General features: G+C 48.0%; 1 protein-coding gene across 5 annotated transcripts in view; it reads right to left on the reverse strand.

The window, feature by feature from the left end:
• PTPRA (protein tyrosine phosphatase receptor type A) overlaps positions 1 to 24677 on the reverse strand; it is a 129786-nt gene that overhangs the window by 3885 nt on the left and 101224 nt on the right. For all 5 annotated transcript variants that reach the window (XM_030016048.2, XM_030016075.2, XM_030016067.2 and 2 more), the window contains 14 exons: positions 22171 to 22188; positions 14990 to 15074; positions 13565 to 13638; positions 10552 to 10688; positions 8580 to 8670; positions 8014 to 8090; positions 6866 to 6902; positions 5481 to 5578; positions 5216 to 5335; positions 4090 to 4256; positions 3073 to 3208; positions 2135 to 2284; positions 1918 to 2011; positions 465 to 541 (listed from right to left, as the gene is read on the reverse strand). In XM_030016048.2, the coding sequence (XP_029871908.1) occupies positions 465 to 541; positions 1918 to 2011; positions 2135 to 2284; positions 3073 to 3208; positions 4090 to 4256; positions 5216 to 5335; positions 5481 to 5578; positions 6866 to 6902; positions 8014 to 8090; positions 8580 to 8670; positions 10552 to 10688; positions 13565 to 13638; positions 14990 to 15074; positions 22171 to 22188 (1361 nt within the window). The remainder of the gene's footprint in view (positions 1 to 464; positions 542 to 1917; positions 2012 to 2134; positions 2285 to 3072; positions 3209 to 4089; positions 4257 to 5215; positions 5336 to 5480; positions 5579 to 6865; positions 6903 to 8013; positions 8091 to 8579; positions 8671 to 10551; positions 10689 to 13564; positions 13639 to 14989; positions 15075 to 22170; positions 22189 to 24677) is intronic.

Here is a 24677-nt window from a genome sequence, read left to right on the forward strand (position 1 = left end):
CTCTGCCTTGCCTCTTCCCGTCACCCAGACAGGTATAATGGGATTGACCTGGTTTTTCTCAAGGGTTTTGGGATCTGTGTATTGCTCCATTACCTAATCGAGTGGATGTTTTCTGACCAAATGAACAGTGCCATATAGCAATCATTTCCACAGCTACGTGCATCCGCTTCTCCAAAGCCACCATCAGAGCCCCGAGTTGTAGAAGTGAGACCAGGATTTGGAGGCTCTGCTCAGGCTCCAGCTCTCCTCTCCCACCATCCGTGGGTCACAAGGAAACTATATACAGAGCAGTTTCTTGGAGAAAGAAACCAGCACCATCCAGTGACACAAAGCAAAGTCAAGTGGAAACAGCCTTACAAAACCCAGAGAAGGAGTGTTTTGGGACAAATCCTTTCCATAGGAAGCAGTGTGAGGTAAAGAGTTTCCATTGGGAGAAAATGGAAAGAAGATTAAAGAAGACTCACATCAATGAAGGAAGCGTTTACGTAGTCTGTGTTCTCTTCACCTCTCTTCACTGGAATGATTACTCGGTTGAACTCATCTGAAACAAAAGTGAAATGATCTGAGTTTTCAGGAACACCTTCAAAGCATGACTCCTTGATAACCATGCACGGCCTTCAGCTGGGAAGTCACCAAGCTCTAGGTGAGAGGACAGAGATATGGGAAGGGGAGCCCTGTGTTTACAGCACCCGACTGGGACAAGGAGGCTCAATTCTGCCTTCTGCCATGCCCTGGTTTGGGGAAGGAGAAGCAGATGCCAAGGACTCCAGGAGCAGGACCTGCTCAACCCAGGGCCCCCCTTCTCCCTCAAGGCAGAAAGCCTCAGCAGCATAAACCTGCTGAGAAGAAAGTCATGGCGGGGACAGGGCAGAAAGAAAGCAAGAAAGCCCTGGGGGCAGTGTTATATTTGCCCATGAAAACCCACCTGCCCTTGACTCTGCCCCGTTCCTTCATGCTATCCTGGCTTGAGAAGGGGGTTGGACCAGATTGATCTCCAGAGGTCCCTTCCAACCTCAGCCAGCCTGTGAATCCACTACTGTGCGGACAAATGCCTCTGTCTCGAAAGCGCCTGAGCACTCACAGAATCACAGGGTGGTTGAGGTTGGAAGGGACCTCTGGAAGTCATCTGGTCCAACCTCCCTACTCCAGCAGGGCCACCTAGAGCTGGTTGCCCAGAACCGTGTCCAGATTGTTAGATCTCCAGGGACTGAGACTCCACAACCTCCCTGGGGAATCTGTGCCAGTGCTCGGTCACCCTCACACTCAAAACGTGTTTCCTGATGTTCAGTGTGTTCCCATTGCCCCTTGTCCCATCACTGGGCACCACTGGAAAGAGCCTGCTGTCTTCTTTGCATCCTCCCTTCAGGTATTTATAGACATTGATGAGACCCCCCTGAGCCTCCTCTTCTCCACGCTGAACAGTCCCAGCTCTCTCAGCCTTTCCTCCCAGCAGAGATGCTCCAGTCCCTTCACTGGACTCTCTCCAGTATGTCCACATCTCTCTTGTACTGGGGAGTGCAGTGCTGGACACAGTGCTCCAGGTGTGGCCTCACCAGTGCTGTGTAGAGGGGAAGGATCACCTCCCTCGACCTGCTGGCAATATTTTGTCTAACGCAGCCCAGGACACCACTGGCCGCCTTTGCGGCAAGGGCACGTTTCTGGCTCACGTTCAGTTTGATGTCCACCAGGACCCCCAGGGCCTTTCCTGCCAAGCTGTTTTCCAGCTGGGTGGCCCCCAGCACATACTGGTGCCTGGGGTTGTTCTTCCCCAGGGGCAGGACTTTGCACTTCTCCCTGTTGAACTTCATGAGGTTCCTGTTGGCCCATTTCTCCAGCCTGACTGCTGTCCCCCAAACCACCCAAACAGTCCCCACACCCACCGGCCGTGCTTTCCCCAGGCAGATGAACAAGTCTTACATGGAATTATCTGAAGCACCCTGTTCTTCTTCATGTTTGCCGGCAAGTTGCCCGTTCTCATCTTGTCATTCTGAATTTTGATTGAAGTGAGCTTCTGCAGAGGAAGAAATGAAAGCAGGGACAGCTTTCAGAGCCACCCAGTGCCAGGCAAGCACATGGTGGTCCCTGCAGCCCAACACCGTCTGAGCGGATCCACCAGGACAAGAACGATGCTCACCTTGAACTCCTCTTCCAGCCCGTTGCTGCTGGTCCCTGGCACTTTGTTGTAGATCTTCTGAAGGTGGATCTCTAATGAAGTCACCTCCAGCTCTGTGTCACCGTAGAGATAGTGCTCCAGAAGTGCTTGGTATATAAACACATACTGCATCTGCAAGGGTTGCAGGGAGAAGCCATCAGCCTCTGCTCCACGCTCAGCAAGTGCATCCCGGTTCCCATGCACACACTGGCTGCAAACCCACCGCCCCACTGCCCACCCGTGCTCGCTGGGCACATGGCACCCCTCCGAGACCACAGAAAAGTGGGTAACAAACTTTCTGTGGCTGTACGGGGACTGGGACCTTATTTGCTACACCACACAAAGGTGACATGACACAAAACTTTCTCCAAGTCTGGAAAAAAGGAGGCTGAGGGGAGACCTTATGGCTCTCTTACAACTACCTGAAAAGAGGTTGTAGCGAGGGAGGGGTCAGTCTCTTCTCCCAAGTAACTAGCAATAAGACAAGAGGAAACAGCCTCAAGTTGTGCCAGGGAAGGTTTACATTGGATATTAGGAAAAATTTTTTCAGCGAAAGGGTCATCAAGCATCGGCACAGGCTGCGCAGGGAAGTGGTGGAGTCACCATCCCTGGAGGTATTTAAAAGACGTGTAGATGTGGTGCTTAGGGACAGGGTTTAGCGGTGGGCTTGGCAGTGTTGGGTTAACGGTTGGACTTGATGATCTTAAGGGTCTTTTCCAACCTAAACGATTCTATGATTCTATGAAGGGGATTAAAAAGAGCAGGACCCAGTGAAAGGCTCACTTGATGCAGCATCCTTCCAAAATAAGGGATGATGCTCAGCCCTCACGTAGGCTTCACTGCAGGCCAGGGACTGACTGCACAAAGGAAATCTAACTCCAGCGAGCAGAGCCCGAAGGAAACCGCAGCAGCACACTTACATCTGTCTGTACCATCTGGCAGCGCTGAGCCCGGATCCGGCTCACGAAGCCGTATACGTCCACCTTCCTCTCTGCGTGCATCATGTCCAGCATGGCATCGATGACGATAAAAGTGCCCGTGCGTCCTACGCCGGCACTGAAAGAGCAGAAGGGACAAGCAGTCAGTGCAGCAGTGTTGGTGTTGGGGTCCCTTGTAGAGTGGCTGGGAGCGAGCCAGACGCTTCCCAGCAGTGAGTAAATAGCAAAATCTGTTTTGGAGATGACAGAGGTCCTCAGCCTGGTGTTCACTGTCGCCTGGGTTTTGCAGAGAGATGCACACAGCATCTCCAGCAACCATCGCGACTGGAGTGCAGGAAGGCACCGAGCAGGGTGAGCCAAAGCGAAACCTGAGCCATTAAGAAGAATAAAGAAGAGGCCAGCAGACGCTATGGAAAGACAAAGCTCTTTTATCGGCTGCCTCCTGAGAATAAAGCTGGAAAGGTTGATCTGGGAGGCTGCAAATGTGATCATCATCTCTGCCTTTAACCATGGGGCCTTCCCTTATTGAAATATGGACAGCTTCTGTGGCTCCCCCAGGCTTGCTGCTGTGCCTGAAACCACTCCACATGAGGTGAAACACCGTGGTCCCCATTCCCAGGCATGCTGTCAGTTGAGTACTGCCTTCTCGCAACAAGGGATATTGGCCTCTTGTGCCCAGGGCAGCGGGGAGATGCCAAGGGAGATGCCACCAATGCCCAGCAGTGGTGTTAAGGTTGGCTCACTCGGCATCCAGCTAACCCAAACAACCACTCAACATGAGTTGTAACACCATCACATCGCTAATTCCAAGAAGTTCCTTCAATTCAAATGCATTTTTTTTAACATTCCCATGTAGAACATTCCCATTTAACATGGGAAAGTTAAACAAAAATAACAAAAAAATGCCTAACTGAAAAAAAAAATCCCTTTAGTATTTAAATAAGAGACGCTTTCCAAGTGACCCTGGAAAGGCAGAGGTCAGCCGTGACCAGGACGTACCTGCAGTGCACTACTATTGCCCCCGCGTATTGGGGATTACAAGTCTTCACCTTCTTCAAGAACTTCAGCATCCCGATGGGGGTGAAGGGGACCCCGAAGTCAGGCCAGCTGGTGAAGTGGAACTGAGTCACCAGGCGCTGAGGCTTCTTGTTCGTGACGTCGCCGACCTGAAGGGGAAACGTGTATTCAGGTTAATGATAAATACTCAGATTTGCCTTCTTTCCCTAAAAGCAAGGGCAGAGAGGGAGCTACAGCCCCAAGACTGAGCTGGAAGGCTTAAGAAGTACTAGCATCCACAAGCCGAAAGGGCACAGGCCCAGGCTCCGGGGCCAAATTAGTCTCTAAAAGCATGACATTTTACTCGCCTAGTCTCACATCCCACATCCTAGGGATGAGAGATGCCAGCCTGGTCTCGGCTGTGGCTCCAGCCTGGCAGAAGCTGCTGTATTTCATTCCCAGCCAGCTCAAACAGAAGCTGCTGCTCCATCTTTTCCCACACCTCTGCTCACAGCATCCTCAATTAAAGGCAGGGGAGGAAACCACCCTCGTCCAGGCTGTTGGAGTGAAGGGCGAGGCTCAGGAGAACCCCACTTAGGGTCCAGACAGATTTTCAATCACCAGCTCTTCCTTGCTGGCCTCCGAGAGCAGCAGGAAAACAAACAGAGCGACTAAAGCATCCAGAGCCTTCTCGGAGGATGAGAAAACGTAGCGACAGATGGGAAAGCAATCAAAAGCAACGCATATGGTGCTGGATTTTGTCTCAGCTCATGGTATAAATGTGATTATTTGCAGGCGTTAAGTGTCTGTGGGTGACAGCAGGAACCGATACTGGTAACAGCAAGTGCTGGAGTGTTAGAGGACTGAATTTCAGCCTTGGCATCCATCAGCTTCCCTGCTCTCAGTACAGCCATGCTGGTACCTGCTGGGAACAGGCTCCCAGGTGTTTAAGGTGAGTAAAATCTTAATAGCTCTGGTTAAAAATGGACGCTGGGGTCATTTCATCCCAACTCTGCTCTCACAGCACCTCAGAGGAGTCGAGGACCATGCCAGCACCTGTTGGATGCCCAGCGCAGAGAGGGGAGGGATGGGATGGGATGGGATGGGATGGAGATGCGAGCCCCGGCACCTGCTGGATGCAGAACTTCCGCACGGTGTAATCCACCAGGACGGTCACATCCTCCACGGACACTCGGATGTTCCCGTATGTCCAGCAGCCCTGATCCGGCCAGTACTGAGCACACTTACACTGCATGGAGAGAAAACAGGCGCAGGTGAGCTCTGGTCCCTCACAAGCCTGGGACCAGCTCCAGGACATGCCCATGGGCATGAGATGTGCCAGATTCGGACAAAGTTGGGTTAGATACCAGCCCATGAAGCCTTCTGGCACCTACCTCTTTCCTCTCTTTCAGGTTGGTCACCATGACAATTGTCGCTGTGTTTTGCTCCCAAATCATCCTCCAAAAATCGTTCACGGTTTCTTCCTTTGGTCCTAAGGGGAAGGTAAAAACAAATGTGGTCTTTGGGATCAACCCCTCAAGCACTGAGACCAAAACCCAGCGTGTGAAGTCACACATTGTGGACGATGCAACACATTTTTTGCCAATAGATGTCAGCACAGGAGGTGCTTTGGTGTCCAGGAATGTCGGCTAACCCAAGGAACAATCCTATCGCACAAGAGCTGGGTTTTTTTGATATGTTTTATGATGAAGAATTCAATTTTTAGCCCAAGAAGGGGAAATCGCACAAATGGAGCATGAAAGCGACTTGCCCAAGGTCACTCAGGGAAATTGTGGCCATTGCAAGTAGCTCGCAGAAGTCCTGTCCCCAAGCCTTGTGTTTTAACCACGGGATCCCATTTCAATATAGCACAAGAATAGTTACCTGCTGCCTGCCAGACAAGGAGCTGACTCAGACTAGACCTCCCCTGCCAAGCCTGAGGCTAAGGGCGAGCCAAGAGAATAGCAGAGCCAAAGCTTTACCCCAGCCTGGTACCGCTGATGGACCCGATCCAGCCTTCCTTCCTCAGCAAAAGCCAGGCAAACTGGCAGGCAATGTCCTAACCCAGTTGCAAGTCAAGAGTGGAAATGCAAAACACCTCCCATGGGCAGGTAACCCCCTTTTGCTGACATGAACCTCCCTGCGAGTGGGCATCTTGGTTTTAGGGACGTGTTTGGACCGGTACAAGGAAAGCAAGAGAGCTGGATGGCTACGGATGGTGCATGCAAGCTGGTGATGCACTGTCTGGGGGCAGCTGAGCTTGGGAAGACTCGTGATGCTTTTTGCTCTCAATAGCTGATAGTCCTGCCTCCCCTCCGAAGACCACAGGGAAATTTCTCTTCAAAGGCACAAGCCCATGTTCTTGTCTGCTGAGGCTTAAAAAGGAGGAGAAATGAAAACAGATCAGCGTGGTGCTCTCTGTAATAAAAGATTAGGGGAATTTAATTAAGCAGCTCACTGGCAGTATTTCCAGAGATCACGACCACCTGCAGCTGTGGGCCAGGGTGGAAGGACAAGGCTCAGGGAAGAAAGGCTTTGACACCCTCTGGCATTCGGTATTGCACAGGTAGGGCTTCTCTTCTTCCCCCAACACATCCGGCACTAATCTTTGACCAGGAAAACCATTTTTGGAAAAAACTGTGGACCAGCTAAGCCTCCTTTTGACCAGGAGAGCTCAACAAGGCGCTGTGCTGTGGTTAGACTGGCACAGATTCACAGAGCAGAAGGATCCCAGCCCAACTGCAACCAGACAGAGCTACAGGAATAATCGAGCATTTACCTTGTGCAGCAATGAACTTGTTTTTCTCTTGGTACCCCTACAGAGTAAAGGAGAAAAAGGAAGACAAATGAAAGCTGAATTTTTTTCTAACACAAGAGTCATGAAATGCATCTGCATCATGAATAAACAGAGCCATCACCTGCTCTGTTGCTCAATGCCCCCTGTGCAGCGAAGGGGCTGCAGCCTCCAAGGGGAGAAACAGCACTGTCAGCGGGGCAGCAATAATGGAAAATCCCTGTGCAAAGAGTCCTTGCCCCAGAGCAACACTCCCCACGCTCATGTAATGTGGGAACGACCCCACTTGTTGACACAGAGCGCTAATGAAGTGGTACCCCACAGCCCTTCTGCTGGGATCAGACCCTGCATCCAGAGCATCACATGAAAATCAGCATTAATCTTCGGGAGATGGGGCTGTTGAACTCATGGGGATTGATTTTGTGTATTTCTTAATGGATATTATTTATTGGCGAAGAAAGTAAAAAGCTCTTTTGGGTCTTGCTTTTCTTCACGTGCCTCTATCTCTCTCAAAGTCTACTTCTTCATATTACCCTTCCAATTTATTTGAGCTATATGGTGATAATCATATAGGACCCATCTCCACCCAGAAGCAGAGCAGGGCAATGTTGCTTCTATTTCAGCTGGGTTGCTTGATTTCTTTTTCATCCCCTTCCCACATCCAGTCCTGTAAGCTGGGAAGTACCGATGATTAACCAGCCACACCACTCATCAGCCATTCATCAGAAATCCCCAAATCCTGCAGGAATGGCTTGGCTTTGCAGCACCCTAAGGAGTGTAAGTGTGGAAAAGAGAGGTGGGAAGAGATGTGACCATGGCAAAACAGCTGAGCAAGGGCAGAGATACAGCCAGAATTTATGAGTCCCAGCTCTCAGCCTCTTATTCCAATCATTTTTGTCTGGACTCATGACACGGAGCAGAGCACAGTGAGCTCTACCACGGCCACACAAGGGTTACAAGATCAAAAACCAGCATCATTTATTGCTCTGGAGGACATGGGGAGATGTTAATGTAGGAGGTAGTCTCTTAACCATCCTCTCCCAGGCACGAGTCACACGCCGTAAAAGTGGGACCAGACACCACCAGCCGGGGCACAGCCAGTGGGGATTTCCCCTTCAAATTACAAAACTCACATTAATGAAGGAGGCGTTGATATAGTCGGAGTCAGGAACCCCTTCAACAGGAGTCAGGTGAACCCTGGAATGATCATCTGGAGGAAAATTGAAACTCTGCATTAAAACCAACTCCCTCCACATAGCTGAAATCTGGCGTAGTGAGAAAGCCGGGTGTTGGAGCGGAGCCCGGGCTTGCTGACTCCCCTGCACACACAAACACCTTTATGCCCCCAAATTCTTCTCGCTTAAGCCCAGAGAGGTGCTAGACCTCACCCAAGGAAGTTTTTCTTCTGCAGAGCGCACACATTTGAGGAAGCCGCTGAGCCAGCCTGCCACCCCACGCCACCTGGCAAGAGCCGGCCGTCTTGGCATTTCCCATCCATTTCACTTTCCACGGCTTCCCAGCCACTGACGGCTCCAGGGAGCTCCTCCTCAAGGTATCTAAAGCTAAAGCAGATGCAGCCACCCATCTGGGAGGCGAAATGACCTCAACTGTGTCCTTGCCCATCCCAAAAACAGGAATGGGGAGCCCTGGCAGGAGCACCAGCCGTGTCTCCCCCCGCCCAACCAGCACCAATACCTACAGGGCAAAATGTTCACGTATCTGTTCTTCTCCTTGTTCTCCTCCTTGGAAGCAGCTTCGCACGTGGCCTGTATAGGACATGCTGGGAGAGCCTGCAATGGCAGAAAAGGGGGTTTTCCATGATGTTCTTACTCACGGCATGGCTGTAACTACAAAACAACTGGTGTGTCGATGCATGCTGCATCCGAGCACCCTGCCCCCTTAGACATGTTCCCACCACCCACACCCCTCAATTCCGTCCCAGCACCAGTTCCTCCTTCCCACTGAGCTCAAGGTGACCATTTAAATAGCCTGGGCTGGACGGGAGAGAGCAAATCCCTTCTGAAATGTGTATCTGGAATCTCACGACCCATGAACACGAGGTGGCAGCAAAGCCTCCGACACCAAACCCACCAGCCCAGGGATCAAGGAGCTCATTTCTTCCCACGGAGGTTCCTGCTGAGATTTCCTCCGTTAACAGTCACGCTAATGGTGACCCGAATAAAGCCCCCATCACCAGAGCGCGCCCAGCGATGGGAAGGAGCACCCATGCAGGGAGTTATTCTTCATCCAGCAGTGCCGGGGACCTTTGGGTTGGGGGGTGCTGGGGTCACAGGCGATGCTGTCCCGGTAACGGCAGCCGGGTTTCACACTCGAGCAGAGGAGGTGCTTCCCCAGCACCGTTATTCCACATCCTCTTTGAATAGCGAAGAGGATGAAAACGTATTGGAGGTATTCGCCATCCCTTCCTCCATCTGACAGGACAGACGTGCTTTGGCAACGGAAGTCTTCAGGGCAATTGAGTATTTATAACCTGAAAAATCCCCTTCCGCGGGCATTCATTACACCTATTTAGTTTCATCGAAGTGCAGCCAGGAAGGGTATCAAGTTGTGCAACAGCTGGAGAAAGTCGAGTGGCTTTTTTTTTAATCTTCTCATTGTCCTCATATTGCCGTATCATGCCTTGGACCTAAGGCTTTATGTATTTGCAGATGGCACCTTTGCAGTGCAGATGACCAGATCAACAATGGGTTTTCTTTCACTAATTAGGCTGGTGGAGAATCCAGGTAGTTCAGCAGCTCCTATGTTACATGCTGTGATACTCCAGCCTGTTATTTAACTTTGTCCCCTACCTCAGTACTGCTCTGCCTATTTTTGTATTGCCTAGGTGAAACAGGTTTATCGTCACAAGAAGTTGCAGAGCTCAGCAACATCAAGAAGAGGTTGTAGCCATCTCAGAAGAGATGCTCTGGCATCATGGGATAAGCACAATACCTGAATTACTACTCACTGCTGAAGGTCAACTGTTGTCCTATAAATGGCCATCATTCTGTTTCAGGGTTAACAGCTCATTGAAATAGATAGGGTCATTTCTGTTTCTCTGTCAGAGCTCATTTTGGCTGCTTGTGGATTTAAGACAAGGACACAGCACACCTTCACACGCCATTCATGTTGGTAGTGTTTCCCTTGTAGCCATGAGGATCGGGAGGAGGGAGGCAGCGCTTGGCAGGAAACCAGCAAGCAGCGAAGCTCTGGAACACCCCAAAATGTCCAGGATACCTTCTGAACCCAGAAAAACATAACCCCATAGCACCACTTGCTAGAAAACCTCTGCTTTCTGTAGTGAATGTGAGGGCCAGCGGCTTGCCCACCACCACAGCAGATTTAGGACCGGAATCAGTCCTCCCACCTTGCAGCCCTTTGAGAAACCCGAGGACCAGGCAGACCATCACCGCCTCTGTGAAGCTCCCAGATAAGCTCTTCTGAAGCACAGCACCTGGCACCGGTACCATTATTTTATTGACTCAGTTAGCCCCTGGCATGATGTGCCATCCCCAAGCTAGGTACCACTGCACACTGCAGCTCCTTTCTGATGTACCAGCTGTTTTGTCCCAGCCCTACGAAGTGAGACCAGGTTTTTCCCTGCTGTGCATTGTAAGCCCAATGCCGAGAGCAGCCTGCGGGATTTAAGGGCAAAAAGCGAAGACACTCACATTGAACTCCTCCCGAAAGAGCTTGTTGTCATCTGCCATCCGGCGGTTGATCTCCTCTTCCAGCTTATCAACAGGCAGAGGTGGGTATTTACGGTTGGTGCTGGGGGAGCGGGCAAGCAGCGGCATGCTCTGAGGCTCTGCAACGACACCCATGCATCAGAGGTGCCCACCCAGCCGCTCCCTGTGCCCAGCACTCACCCATGCCCAGGTGGGCACAGGGACCTCACACACTTTTAGGGCCAACTCGCATTCTTACTATCCCCGTATTTTCATAGAATCATGGCATGGTTTGGGTTGGAAGGGACCTTAAAGATCATCTAGTGCAAACCCCCTGCCATAGGCAGGGTCATCTTCCAGAAGATCAGGTTTGCTCAAAGCCCCGTCCAACTTGAAAATTCCTGGCCTTTTGCTCTTCCTACGGACCATGCACAAAAATGTGGGGATGCTGTGATAACATAAAACTCTTTCAGCACCCTGTGGTTGAGCGTTACGTTATCATAGAGGCAGGATAGGATAACGAGGACCAAGTCTAACAACCTGAGCCAATGCTATAGGCTTGGGGAAAAGTGGCTGGAAAGCTGCCCTGCGGAAAAGGACCTGGGGGTGTTGGTCGACAGCTGGCTGAATATAAGCCGGCAGTGTGCCCAGGTGGCCCAGAAGGCCAACAGCATCCCAGCTTGTATCAGAAATAGTGTGGCCAGCAGGACTAGGGCAGGGATCATCCCCCTGTACTCGGCACTGGTGAAGCCGCACCTCGAGTCCTGTGTTCAGTTTTGGGCCCTTCACTACAGGAAAGACATTGAGGTGCTGGACCGTGTCCAGAGAAGGGCAGCGAAGCTGGTGAAGGGTCTGGAGCACAAGTCTCATGAGGAGCGGCTGAGGGAACTGGGGTTGTTTAGTCTGGAGAAAAGGAGGCTGAGGGGAGACCTTATTGCTCTCTACAACCACCTGAAAGGAGGTTGTTGCAAGGTGGGGGTCAGTCTCTCTTCCCAAGTAATAAGTGATAGGACAAGAGGAAATGGCCTCAAGTTGTGCCAGGGAAGGTTTACATTGGATATTAGGAAAAATTTCTTCAGCGAAAGGGTCATCAAGCATCGGCACAGGTTGCCCAGGGAAGTGGTGGAGTCACCAACCCTGGAGGTATTTAAAAGACATGTAGATGTGGTGCTTAGGGACAGGGTTTAGTGGTGGACTTGGCAGTGTTAGGTTAACAGTTGGACTTGATGATCTTAAGGGTCTTTTCCAACCTAAACAATTCTATGACTCTATAATAACATGAAACTCTTCCAGCACCCTGGGATCAACCATTACACTATCAGAGTCAGGACAGGGCAATGAGGACCAAGTCATCAATACTGGGGGATGAAGACCAGCTTGCTTTGAATTTGGACTTCACCCTCACTCACATGGAAAGTCTGGCACCATCACCGTGACATAACTCCCAGGTGAACACAGCAAAGGTAGCTGTTGCTTGTGGTTCCTTAGTGAAGCCAAGAAAGGCCACGCGAGGGTTATACCAACACAAGTGACGGTTTATGAAGTTCACACCTTCGTTTACAGCAATGTAAAATGGGTAGGGAAGGTCTTAGCTGCCAACGTGAAAAAAAAGGTGCTGATTTTCAGTTAGTGCTTGCTCCAAAGGTGTTTGGTTTATGTGGAAGGAGCTCAGAAAAAGGATCTGAACTGAGTTTAAGGGGTGGTGGTTCCTCTTCAGCTCTTACTTTGGTGCCTACATATGGATGGAGATGCCCAACTTCAGACCCTCAACAGGCAGCTCTGGCTCAAAGCCAGAAAACAAGACAAGCTCAGGGACAGAAGAGTTTAGACATTACAGCAGGCTTGCACAAGACTTTAAAATTACATTTATGCATCTTTAAGAGCTCCAAAAAGGTTTTTATAAAAGACAAACAATGTATTCCCTGCTTTCTCTCAGAAATGTTAGTTGGTGTCTACAGTCAGTGTGAAGATCTAAGTTTTAATCAGCTGTCATCCTAATTTAAAAGGGTAGAAGGATATTTAATTATTTCCCAAAGATGTGTTTTTTCAACAAAGATTCTTATTTGAGTCAAAGAGATATTGTGAAAACTCAAGAGGAACTGTGAGTAGTTTGGTGTTGGAAGTGATCGCCCATTTTAATATCAACCACTTGAGGGCAAACATTTTGTCACTGGAATGAAAGTTGGGAAATAAATTTTCATTCTATAAAAGTTTGTCAAAATCATGGAAAACAGAGAAAGTTCAGAACAAGAAACAAATAAAAATGTAAATTTAAAAATATTTTCCTACAAAAATATGAGGCGGGAGAACAAAGCCTCCCGAGTCCCCAAGCGCTGTCATTGCACTGGGTTCAGGCTGTGACAGTGCTGCATCCATGGGCTTTCCCAGGTTTTTACAGAGGTCTGTCTTCTGGTGTATATAGTTGTATTATTCTGGTGTATTTATATTTATTCTGGTGTATAATATTTATATTATTCCCACCAGGAATAATATAAATACATACTCAGGACCACCTTCATACGTCCTTCCAAGACCACACTCAAACAGAACACAATCTTCATTTTCCTTCTTACACATTTCCAGCAAATCACCTCCCCAAACCAGTATTCAGCAAGTGTTTTCCAAAAGATGCCACTGGGTATTACGTTGTCTACATGCCTGTCAAGTTGCACATGTCTTATTGCTGTGTTGGAAGTGGAAAGGCACTGCATGGTCAGCAGACCAACCTGGGTAGCTCTGTGCTGCCCAGAGAGCTGCCCTGGAGGGCATAAACCAACCCTGCTTTTGCCACTTCAAGGGTTTTATGACGTTTTTGTAATTTTTACAATTTTTAGGAGAATTGCTGGTTATTTCACTAGCTAACTTTGGCTGATTCCAAGTGGGGAAAAAACCCAAACTAAAATATTCCATTGTTATTCTGAAGAATGTTTGCATTGACCCCTTTTGATCTGAACAAAGCTTATTCCTTCTGTGAGATCCACTTTTGCTCCCCGTGTCGCACTGCTGCGGGCCTCACCTGCATCATCCGTCCGGCCATTGGACAATCGAAAGGAGTTGGAGTGACTCCCTGCTTGCTTGTATTTCTTGAACCTACCGAAGACAAGGGAGTGGAGAACGTCAATAGATACCCACCAAGAAGCCCAGGTTACGTTCTGGATGAGAGATGCAGCCATGAAAGGTGTTCCACACTTTCTTATGGCTTGATGAATTAGCTGGTGGGTCCAAGAGGCTATGGGACCTCTAAAATATTGCCTACGGGCCTAACTATTAACTGACCACATCTGGAAAGGCTGTAGGAGACCAGAGCAAGGTGAAAGCCAGGAGGAGAAGCTTTATGGCTGCTTTTTATGGAGGACACCCCAAGGAGTTCCTGCTCCATGGGCTGATTCAGCAAAGAACATAAACCCCAGGTTGATCTGTCCTTCTGCAGCAAAGCCCTTCTCCATGTGCTTTTAACTTGAAACAGATGCTTATGTTCCGTTTGCCTGATGCTAAGGGTTTTGCTGAGTCACCGGGCAGACGGTGGTGAACAGAAACCCTTTTTTCAAGGGCTGGAAGCTAGGTGGAGAGGACTCAAACTCTGCTGCTGCCGAACTTCCAGAGGCAAAACCCTCATCAGGTTCACCGCTGCGAGGGCAGGCCTGGAGCCAGGATACGAAGGGAATTTTTCCACTGCTAAGGAAATTGTTTTTTCTTTTTTTTTTTTTTTTTTTTTTACTTATTTAATCACCAAAATGGTGAGTAAGTTAAAATGTTTACTGCAGGTGACTAAACACCCTCTTCTAGCTGAGCAGATATGCACTCAGGAGCTGGGAATGCTACATTTTGAGCAGCCCAGATGCTTGCATTTTTTAAAAATGGACCTAAGGCAGCTTTGTTATGTTATAGTTCCAGGTACGGCATCACCTAACACTCCCAACAAGCTCTGGTCATACGCCACCTCGCAGCGGAAGATGCACAGGCACGACATACAGGTCTGGTACCCAAGGCAGAGCTTGGCTCTGGATTTTGGATCACGTTTGATATTAGGATGGGAATCAAGGAATAACACACCCCATTATACATGCAAAGGACTTTCTGGCTCAAGCATTCTGTTCAGCTTCCCTGGATTACTCAGTCCAGCACCCTGAGCCTTGCAAGGGAACCTTACCTGCTTTTTAACTGCACTGATAGGACTTCGGTTTAATCTACCCTACTAAATATGACATTTTCAGTAGCAGAACAGGCATTACCCCTCATGAGGATCAGCATTACAGAGAAAGGAATAAGCAACATTTACTAGATAGCCCCAAACATAATTTTCATTATGCTTACAGGTTTCTTTTCAAAACATCGGCTGTGTCAGCTTTTAGCTTAGGAAACAGCACAAAAGGCTTATTCCCGCTCATTCAGTAATTAATTTCTGTCAAATAAGGGAAGTCAGCATTAAAGCATTTCTTACCTTAACATGTACAGCACAATAATAATAAATACTATGACTAGAAGGGAAGACAGGGCCACCATCACAGCTATAATTGGAGTCTCATCTGCAATAGGAAAAGAAAGGTATGGTTATCAACATCGAAAACATCCAGCACCATCATTTAACAGGGCAGAGCTCTACAATTTCTGCTTGCAAAATACTACTACTACTACTACTACTACTACTACTACTACTACTACTACTACTACTACTGATATAGTAATAAAAGTATTGAGTAAGGTTACATTTCTCCAGTCTGACAGTGAAGACAGATACATGATCTAAGCGAGCACGATGTATCTCAGATACTCTGAGGTTAGAATAAAAGCTGTAACCACTATTCAAAGCACCTTAGTCTTTTCTAAGAGTTGTTCACCGTGAAACTGCGACCTTGCAGATGAAAACAGCGACTGAGAAAGTTGTGAGTGGGGGTTAGGGGTTTCTTCTGCACAATTGAATGTGCCCATGGTGGCCCACCAGCCACCAGTAGAAGTTCCTGCTTTATCACCTGGGGACCTACAAAGTCTTCTGCCTGAGACATAAGGATCCATACGAGAAGTTTCTAAACAAACAGGTCCATGAGTTTGGTATAATGGGATAAGGAACCTTATGTTAAAATAGGTGAAAACTGTGGCCTTCGTAACATCCCATAGACACTTTTTTTGTAAAACCGTCATGGTTTTGCTTCCAGTTCCTTGTCAAATAGGACAAGAGGGCAATGCTTCATGCTGCATCTGGGCTCTGAACACCTTCAGGCTGAGGTTTGCTGGAGAGGTTCAGGGCTACTGAGCTACTTATCGTCTGTCTGGCTCATCGCAAAGAGGTGGCTCCTGCTGGGACTTCTTTCACAGAATCATAGAATAATTTGGGTTGGAAGGGAATTCCAAAGATCATCTAGTCCAACCCCCATTCTTTCCTCCCTGGAAATATTGAGTTTAGAGAGGAGGTGATGTTAGACAACCCATTGTGCAGGCTCTGCACCACAAGGCCACCAAGTATGAACTAATTTGGCTCGCTTCATTGTTCACTCCCTTGCAGACGCTTCTCAAGGGCAGGCACCGTGCAATTTGCTTGCAAACACACTTAGATTAGCCACGTCTGAAACATTCCCATCCTTTGGGACCCACAACAGTTTTTTTTTTTTAAATAAGCTATTTGTAACTTGGCCTGGAGGTCAGCGAAACAGTGGTCGGCGCAAGGAAATTACCCAGATGGGGCTGGAAGCCAAGCAACGCTAACCAGATAGGAAAATGGCCCCGAAGGGCATTTTTCCAGATAAATGTGGATGCTAGTGACGCCAGCTGGGGGTATTTTCATTTTCCATCAGCTCGCTCAATTTGTATGGACCACAGCACTGTGTCTACACGCTTCAGCCCCCTGAGACTGCAGGGCATGACCTCTCTTTTCACCTTCTGTGCATCCATTTCCCTGCCAGGGCAGATTCCTGCTCCATGTGTCTCAGCAATTTCAGCCAGCAGATATTCTTAGGTGGGATTTATTTGTCCATCTCTGACTACTGAGCTACCAAGGGGCACTCTGGTTATATCTCTGCATTTGTCACTCTGTGGCCGTGAGGTCTAGAAATGTTATTCCGATCAAAATATATGATTTTTGTCTAATGATTTGAAGGCAATGACCTGGTATGGCAAATAAAAACACAAAACCCTCCCGGTTTTGCCCATCTTTGTTCTTTCCATCTACTGTCCCCATGTGTCGGCATCTCCCCCAGCCCAGCAGCAAAAAGCAAGGAATTTATTGGGACGCATTTCTGCCTCCTGCACGCTTGATAGCTGTTTGAGCCTTAGCATTACCCGTGAGGCTTTCCAAAAGCAAGACTAGGAAGGCAAAGCAACCACAGAGCATCTTAGCCCAACCACAGCCAGCCCTTGCCTCTCTAACATGCTTCTCATTAAGACCTCCGACCATAACCATCATCACCATCCTGGCTGGAGGAGGGGAAGGTGACGAAGCCCGCAGCGCTATGCCCCCGCTACGCATCGTTGGACCATTTCTCCTGCCTTGGCTGCAGTTAAGCTCAGCCTAACCAGTGCTGAGCTGGGCAGGGGCTGCTGTGGCAGCGCCGGTTGGCAGTCGACATGATTTACGGGCAGGGGTTTCAGCAGGGGTGCCTCTGGCAGCAGGATGCAGGGAGCCTGGGAGGTTGGTTTTTTTTTTTTGTTTTTTTTTTTTTTTTTTTGCAGCTGTTCTTTCGACACATCTGGCTGGATGAGTTAGAGCTTTTCCACCGCGGCTGCTAACCACCGGCGTGCTGCCCGGCCCACCCAGCAAACCCCAGGCAGGAAACAAGCTGGAGGGTCCCCAGCCGGTCCCTCCTTCCCCAGCCAGCCCTGGAGAGCGGTGCCAACCCCCCCCGCAGCTCCATTCCCGCTCGAGCCTCGGCCCCGGGGTCTTCACGCTTGCAATTCGCTTGGAGAAGGGACAAGGACTCAACCCGCTGCTTCCACAGACCTACAGTGCTGGAGCACCCACGGTGGTCCAGAGCCTGGAAGGCACTGTGATGCTTCCATCTTGTCCTAGCACCTCTGAGGAGCCAGCAAACCATCTTCTGATGCTCGAGATCATGTCTCCAACTGTAGGTAGAGGTGCTATATAGTGGTCTATAGGCTGTCCCCTATACATCATGCAGACCCAGGCGCAACCGCCCAGCAGAGAGGGACAGGGCTAAGCAGCCCTCCTTGCTCATCACTGTCAATGCCTGCCCACAAAAAGTGAGTCAAATTGAGCAGGCAAGAAACTATAGGATCATGAACAAAAAAAATGACGGTCAAAGAAACAGAAGCAAAGATGTAGGATCAGTATTTCTTAAATAAAACCCCCAGAACACGAGATGCCAATCTGGAAAAGCATATCCTGCAAAATGGTCGCAGAGGAGGAGCAGAGCAGAAGCAAGAGTTTAAATCCTATCTCTGAGATCCCAAGTAGGTTTTAAATCACAGGCCAGCTATGTTCCCTGCAAACATCGCAAAGAGCCTGCAGGAAGAGATCCGTGATGCAACCTTTATTTGTTTTCCTGCAATATTTTCTTCCCAGTTGTATTTGGGAGGTGGAAGAAGAAGCCACCCCAGACACTGCAGCTCAGGATAAACCAGTGAGCGTATTCACAAAATACCTTAAATTACTCCCTTGGGACAGCATCGCATTCATGCACATGCTTTGCTCGGGACAAGGCCAGACTGCTGTTGTATGCCGCTCAGCACAGCGGTCCTCCAGCCCCATCTCCTACAAGGTGCTACCACGGCAGTGAGCAGTGTTGGGAGAGGTATGCAATGAGCAGAGCACTGCTTCAAAGCCAGAGGATCCTCCTGAGCTCCAGGTCTCTCTGCTGCTTTCTGTCCACCCTGGTGGGATACGGATGCGTTATTGCAACCCATCTGTAGGGAAATGGGAGAGTGTTCATTGCCTGCTTTCTTCAAACCATGCCTGGATGCATTTCTGGAAGGTAGGCATGGCCCTTTCTGTGCCTCTGTGAACCTCATGCAGTTCAACAAGGCCAAGTGCAAGGTCCTGCACATGGGTCGGGGCAACCCCCGGTATCAGTACAGACTGGGGGATGAAGGGATTGAGAGCAGCCCTGCTGAGAAGGACTTGGGGATACTGGTGGATGAAGAATTGGACATGAGTCAGCAGTGTGTGCTCGCAGCCCAGAAAGCCAACCCTGTCCTGGGCTGCAACCAAAGCAGGGTGTCCAGGAGGTCGAGGGAGGGGATTCTGCCCCTCTGGCTCCATTTTCGTGAGACCCCACCTGCAGTACTGCGTCCAGCTCTGGGGTCCTCAGCACAGGAGAGACATGGATGTGTTGGAGCAGGTCCAGAGGAGGCCATGAAGATGATCAGGGGCTGGAGCACCTCTCCTATGAACAAAGGCTTAGAGAGGTTGGATTTTTCTGCCTGGAGAAGAGAAGGCTCTGGGGAGACCTTACTGTGGCCTTTCAATACTTAAAGGTGGCTTATAAGAAAGATGGAGAGAGACTTTTCACCAGGGCCTGTAGCAACAGGACAAGGGGCAATGGTTTTAAACTGAAAGAGGGTAGGTTGAAGCTGGGCATAAGGAACAAACGTTTTACGATGAGGGTGGTGAAACCCTGGCACAGGTTGCCCAGAGAGGTGGTCGATGCCCCATCCCTGGAAACATTCAAGGCCAGGCTGGACGGGGCTCTGAGCAACCTGATCTAGTGAAACATGTCCCTGCCCATTGCAGGGGTGTTGAATTAGATGATCTGTGAAGGTCCCTTCCAACCCAAACCATGCCAGGATTCTACGGTGCAACCATCAGATGATCCCTTCAGGAGGTGGCACATCAGGAGGCATTAGTGTCTCTCCAGCCAAGGACCGTGGTTTTCTGCTTACTGAAATGACTGCTTTATCTGTTATGCCAACTCCAGGCACTGAGCAGGAGAAAGCAGGGCACTTCTCATCTCCACTGCCCCACTGGGAAGGGATCTGTCTTGCTGATACATCCTCACGGCTGTCTCAGACGCAGAGCTTGAGCCTGGAGCATGGCATCACCCCTTGAACAGGTAAAGTCATAAATATTTGTGCAGCTTTAGTCTTTTTACCCTGGGGAAAGCAGGCAAGACTTTTTAGTGAGCTTGACAAGGACACCTGGGTCAGCCTCTCCCTTCAAGGTTTGTGAAGGATTAAACCATCTCTTGTAGCACAAAAAGAGCTTAGAGATGCCTTAAAAGGCCACAGTTGCTAAAAGGGGATGGGAAGGACTTGCAGAATCTGCAAGAGTTGGGTGCTGCTGGGAAAGGCAAACCACTAATTCCCATCAGTCTGACTTCAGGAAAAAAACCTTTCTAACCAGAAATCAGAAGACAAGGCAAGCAGAGCCACCTGCAAACATCCTTCCATGCTGCTCAGCACCGATGCTGCAGCACATGCAGCTCCAGCACTCAACAGCCCCAAAGCTTGCAGAGATCTCTTCTGCTGATGCTGTTTTGGGAGGGGGATGGAAATAAAAGGACTACTTGCTTCCTGCAAGAGTCATAAATATAATAGTTGTCAAAGTGTACCTCCTGTCTGAGATACACCACTGGGAATGGTTTCACGTGATAGTATGAGTTCAAGCCATAAGGCAGAAGATTTTCACTAATTCGGATAAATTCACTTTTGTGCTCCTCATCTTCAAAACAACCCTCAATCAAGAATTTGTTAGGAAAGCTTTTAATTGTGGAATATCGTTGTGAAGGTTATTACTGTAACTTTCCTGATAAGAAAACTACCTATTTCTCCTCTTTCCAACGTTAGAGATTAAAAATCTTCCAGCAGTTCCCAGGGGACACACATCTGAAATGAGACCAGACATGTTCCCATGGCTCACCTCACTGTAAACCATCACTCAACATCCTCCTGAGATTTAATGAAAAACTCCAGCACAAGCTCAAAGGCCTTCAGCTCCGAGCAGAGCTTATCTTGTCCTGGTTAGTCCTGCAGAAGTCAGTGTACCTGGATTTAATCTGCTAGAGTTTCACAGTTCTGTCTAACCTTAAGAGGGTCTAGTGGCAAAGCCCCCTTAATCTAGCAGAGACTCACCTTTTAAATGGAAAAGCCACATAAGCTGATGGGAGGGTGGCTCTTGCTGTAACCTGCATCAATTTTCTTCATTATGTGATATATTCTATATATGATGTGATATATTCTACATATGATGTGATATATTCTATAGTGGTTAGGGGGTATAATTTGGGAAAGATGTACTTAGATCAGAAAGAAACACGTTAGCTAACCCTGTGTCTAACTAATCCCACATCTAGATGCAAGAACAAATCAAAACAATTCTTTTCTGTGTCCTTTACATATCCAGAAATTATTAAAATATCAGAGAAGATTGTTTCCTGGAATAAATCAGAATAGAAGCACTGACTGCAACTCCATCATCTTAAAGCAGGAGAAGAATGACCTGTAGAGACAGAATTAGTCCCTTTAGAGTCACTGGGAAAACAACATATCCCCAACATAACCCAAGCCAAGTTTTACCAACAGCTGTTCTTAATGGCAACAGCAGCCCCTCCACTTCTTGCTGTCACAGTTTTGCTCCCAGTGCTGCTTCGTGGTGTCGGGGAGCCAGGAATTGTGACCAATTCCCCTATAATAATCCTCCAAGTCACAGGACTTGGACAATATTAATTATTTTACTAGTATTAATGTTAATATTAGCAATATTCATATTGATATTGTTAAGAAGTCAGATTTTTCCCCATTTTTCATTTCTTTGCTCTCAGGAGCAGGGATGAACAATGGCAGATATCACAAAATCAGACCTAAGCCATGCCAGATCCAAGGGAATTACACTGAACATTTCTACAGCAGCTTAACCATTATTTTAAATGAATTCATTCCAACCTCTATCCCTTTTATTTCCTCTGTGCAAATGTGTATTGACAGTAACAATCGCAGAGCACCTGTCTTTTCCTCCATAGCATCAGCAGGACAGTGTGAGCTTGGCACACCAAGCAGCATAAAGTGGATTGCCGTGGAGTTTACAAAGCTGAAACACCCATCAGAACCGTGATGAAAACACACAGAGGAAGCTTGTTTCTATAGGTAGCAAGGAGCCCAGCTGCACCTCCGCTCTACCTGCTCCTATACTGCCAAAGCAATGAGTAATTGCAAATATTCTGGTAGTGATGACAGTTCTTAGAGCTAAGAGATGGAAACATGTGCCTAAGTGCTATTATATTACATGAAATGGCTTTGTGCTACTGCTTGCCAACAGAATTAAGGAGAATAATAATTATTCACATCATTTGCAGAATGGGTCCAGATCAAATAGGGTAAGTCACAGTCAATAAAGACAATTCACAAGCAAAAAAAGAATGAAATTTCCTGAATGGCTTCTTAGACTTAGGTCATCCAACTCTAAGGATGGTAATGCTGGTATTTTCAGAGCGTGCAGCAGGAACTCTTTGTATCTAATAGGACATGCACAAATTGGTACGGGATTGTTTATCTCTAAAAAGAAGAGCTCAACGCAAATTAAGATAGCACTGTGTCACTAGCTCTTCTAAAGAGCTTGATAGGCTTTGTAAAAGCAATTTTGGAAGTGTGTCATAAGGAGCGCTTTCTAATAGCAGAATACTTCTGGAAATGTTTTTACTGAGGGCTTGACTAAAGAGCAATGAAATATAAAATTCTTACCTCTTCTGTCAGAGTTACCTGCAGAAAAAGAAAACAAAAGTCTCTTAGCAACAAAGAAATATACATTTTAATAAGTCAGGAAGGATCAAAGACCAAGACAGTAACAAATTTAGTAACTCTCATCATCTTCTTGTAAATCCTTCATTTAAAACACCAGCTACAAAGCCAGGATGTTAAACTCAATTTCAGCCTTCACTTAGTAGCAAGGAAAAAGGAACAAAAAGCAACTTTTTATCAGCAGAGCACGGAGCTGAAGCCGAGCTATAACACTGATAAAAACACAACTACCGCTTTTAATCGATAACACAGTCTGTTTAACCCTATAACCAGCAAGTCACTAGTGTAATTCATTAGCACTTAAATATTAAGAGATAACACTCGTGCATAATTTTAAAAGAGCGGCTGAGCCAAGAGTTCAATTAAGAGCAGCTGGGCTCAAGGATGGGGACGATGAGCATCCAAGGAAAGCCTCTACCCGCTGTTTTGGATGTCTCATCTAGAGGAAGCCACAACAAACCTGTGCCAACGAGAGCACAGCCCAGCTCTCCTGCTGCAATGCTGCCGGCACAGGCAACCCGCGCCCCTGTTTTACATGTGAAGAGCTGCAGCACGGGGTTGAGGACAATCTTGGTAGGTTTGGAGAAGCAGGAACTGCCTGTACAACATGTAATTCATGCGGTGCCTTCTGCCCTTGTCCCTCTCTTGAGCACCACTTAATTCTTTCATGACTGATATCCAAATATCCCATTGAGACTAATGGCAAGGGCAGCCCTAAAACTAATTTTGCTCCTTGACAAATTACTTGAAATAAAGAGAGAATCGGGTTTGGTCATTTGTTCTCGGGACTGACATCAAGTGAGAAGCCACATCTGGTCTTGATAGTGCAATGGCCAATGTGTCATACCAAACAACACAGGAGTTCACCAAAACCAGTAACCCAAGTCATAGAAAAAGTAGCAAAGACAAAAATTATAAATTCAGTCCCCCACTAGCAGACATCATATTACAAAATCCAGATTTTAGCAGTACTTAAGGCTTTTGCCTCCATCACTCCCATTCAAAGGCTACGTTTATTCTGAACTTGCAGTGTGCGTGTATTTAAGGTTACTCTGGACTCCTTCACTCTGCAAAAATGCCTTGAGGAGTTGTGTTTGAAAGGAAGCTGGATGAGCTCAGGAATGGCAGGATGCTAAGAAAGTTGGGTTGCAAACTTCCTTCAGCCACATCCCCTCCTATGTTGGTAGCAAAGACAACTTCACTGCAGCTTCATGGGCTGTGGTTTCCAAAGATGCCCAGAGGAAGAGGGCACACACTGACTGTGACACTGACATGAAGAGGGGTTTAGATACCCAACACCCAATATCCCTTGAGAAATTTATTAAGGAATGTACACTTGATATCTCCCTGCATTAACTCCAGTATTATCTTCTTTCATTCTTTTCTACCCCACCACCAAGTTACCCATCCTGTTTTTCCACTAAATCCTTCACTGCCAAGGCTTTCACCATAAGCTCTAGTGGGCACTGCTATATAACTGTTGCAAGTAGTATCAAAGCTGGGTCTCAAACGATGCAGCAATGGACAAACCATGGCTGAAGAGTCACAGATCAGCTAAGATTTCTGGTCCCCTCAGCCTCTTTTTGCCTGATTTTTGCTCTTAACCTACATTAAGCAGCCAAACTACATTCTTAGGGGCCACTTTTATGATGTGCCAAGAGGGGAATGACAGCAGGATGGCAACAGAGACAACTCCTGCTCATCTAGACCTTTCAAAGATTAAAGTAGCCCAAGTAATGGGGAAAAAAATGATAATGTAAGCATAGAATCACAGAATGGTTTGGGTTGGAAGGGACCTTCAAAGATCATCTAGTCCAACCCTCTGGCCATGGGCAGGGACATCCTTCACTAGATCAGGTTGCTCAAAGACCCATCCAACCTGGCCTTGAACACTTCCAGGAACAGGGTCTCCACCCCATCATCGGATGTGCCAGCAAATGCAAGACTGAGATATCCAGCACGTGGAATACTCTGCTCAGTAAGGTCTCACACCATTTCTCCTGGTGCTCATCATGGTGGAGAGAGAGCACCTTCAGATGGTTTATCAAATTATGTGCAGCTTGTGTCTGCAAGCAGTTTAGCAGCCATCAGGTGGAGCATACAGATTACCCTACCAGATGGGCCAGCACCATCCTACCACATCATCCTGCATCCCCAGCTTGGCTAATCTTGGATAATGAACCAACTTATCAACCTTCCCCAGGAACTGGATCTCAACCCTGGTTGGCCACTTCTAGTCTAAACCTTACATCCTTTGGGACAGGGACTGTCTTGCTGTGTGTGTGCTTGTAGTGCCAAAAAGCATGGCTTGAGCCCATGGTGGCTACCAAAATACAAATAAATGTAGCAACACTCTGGATAACACAAGCTCTGCAGCTGAGCAGCAACCCGGAGTGATTTATTGCTATTGCCTACAAAGACTGGTTACGGATCAACTTTTCAGCCAGCAC

Source organism: Aquila chrysaetos, chromosome 1 (assembly GCF_900496995.4).
Source record: "Aquila chrysaetos chrysaetos chromosome 1, bAquChr1.4, whole genome shotgun sequence".
Classification (NCBI taxonomy): Eukaryota; Metazoa; Chordata; class Aves; order Accipitriformes; family Accipitridae; genus Aquila; species Aquila chrysaetos.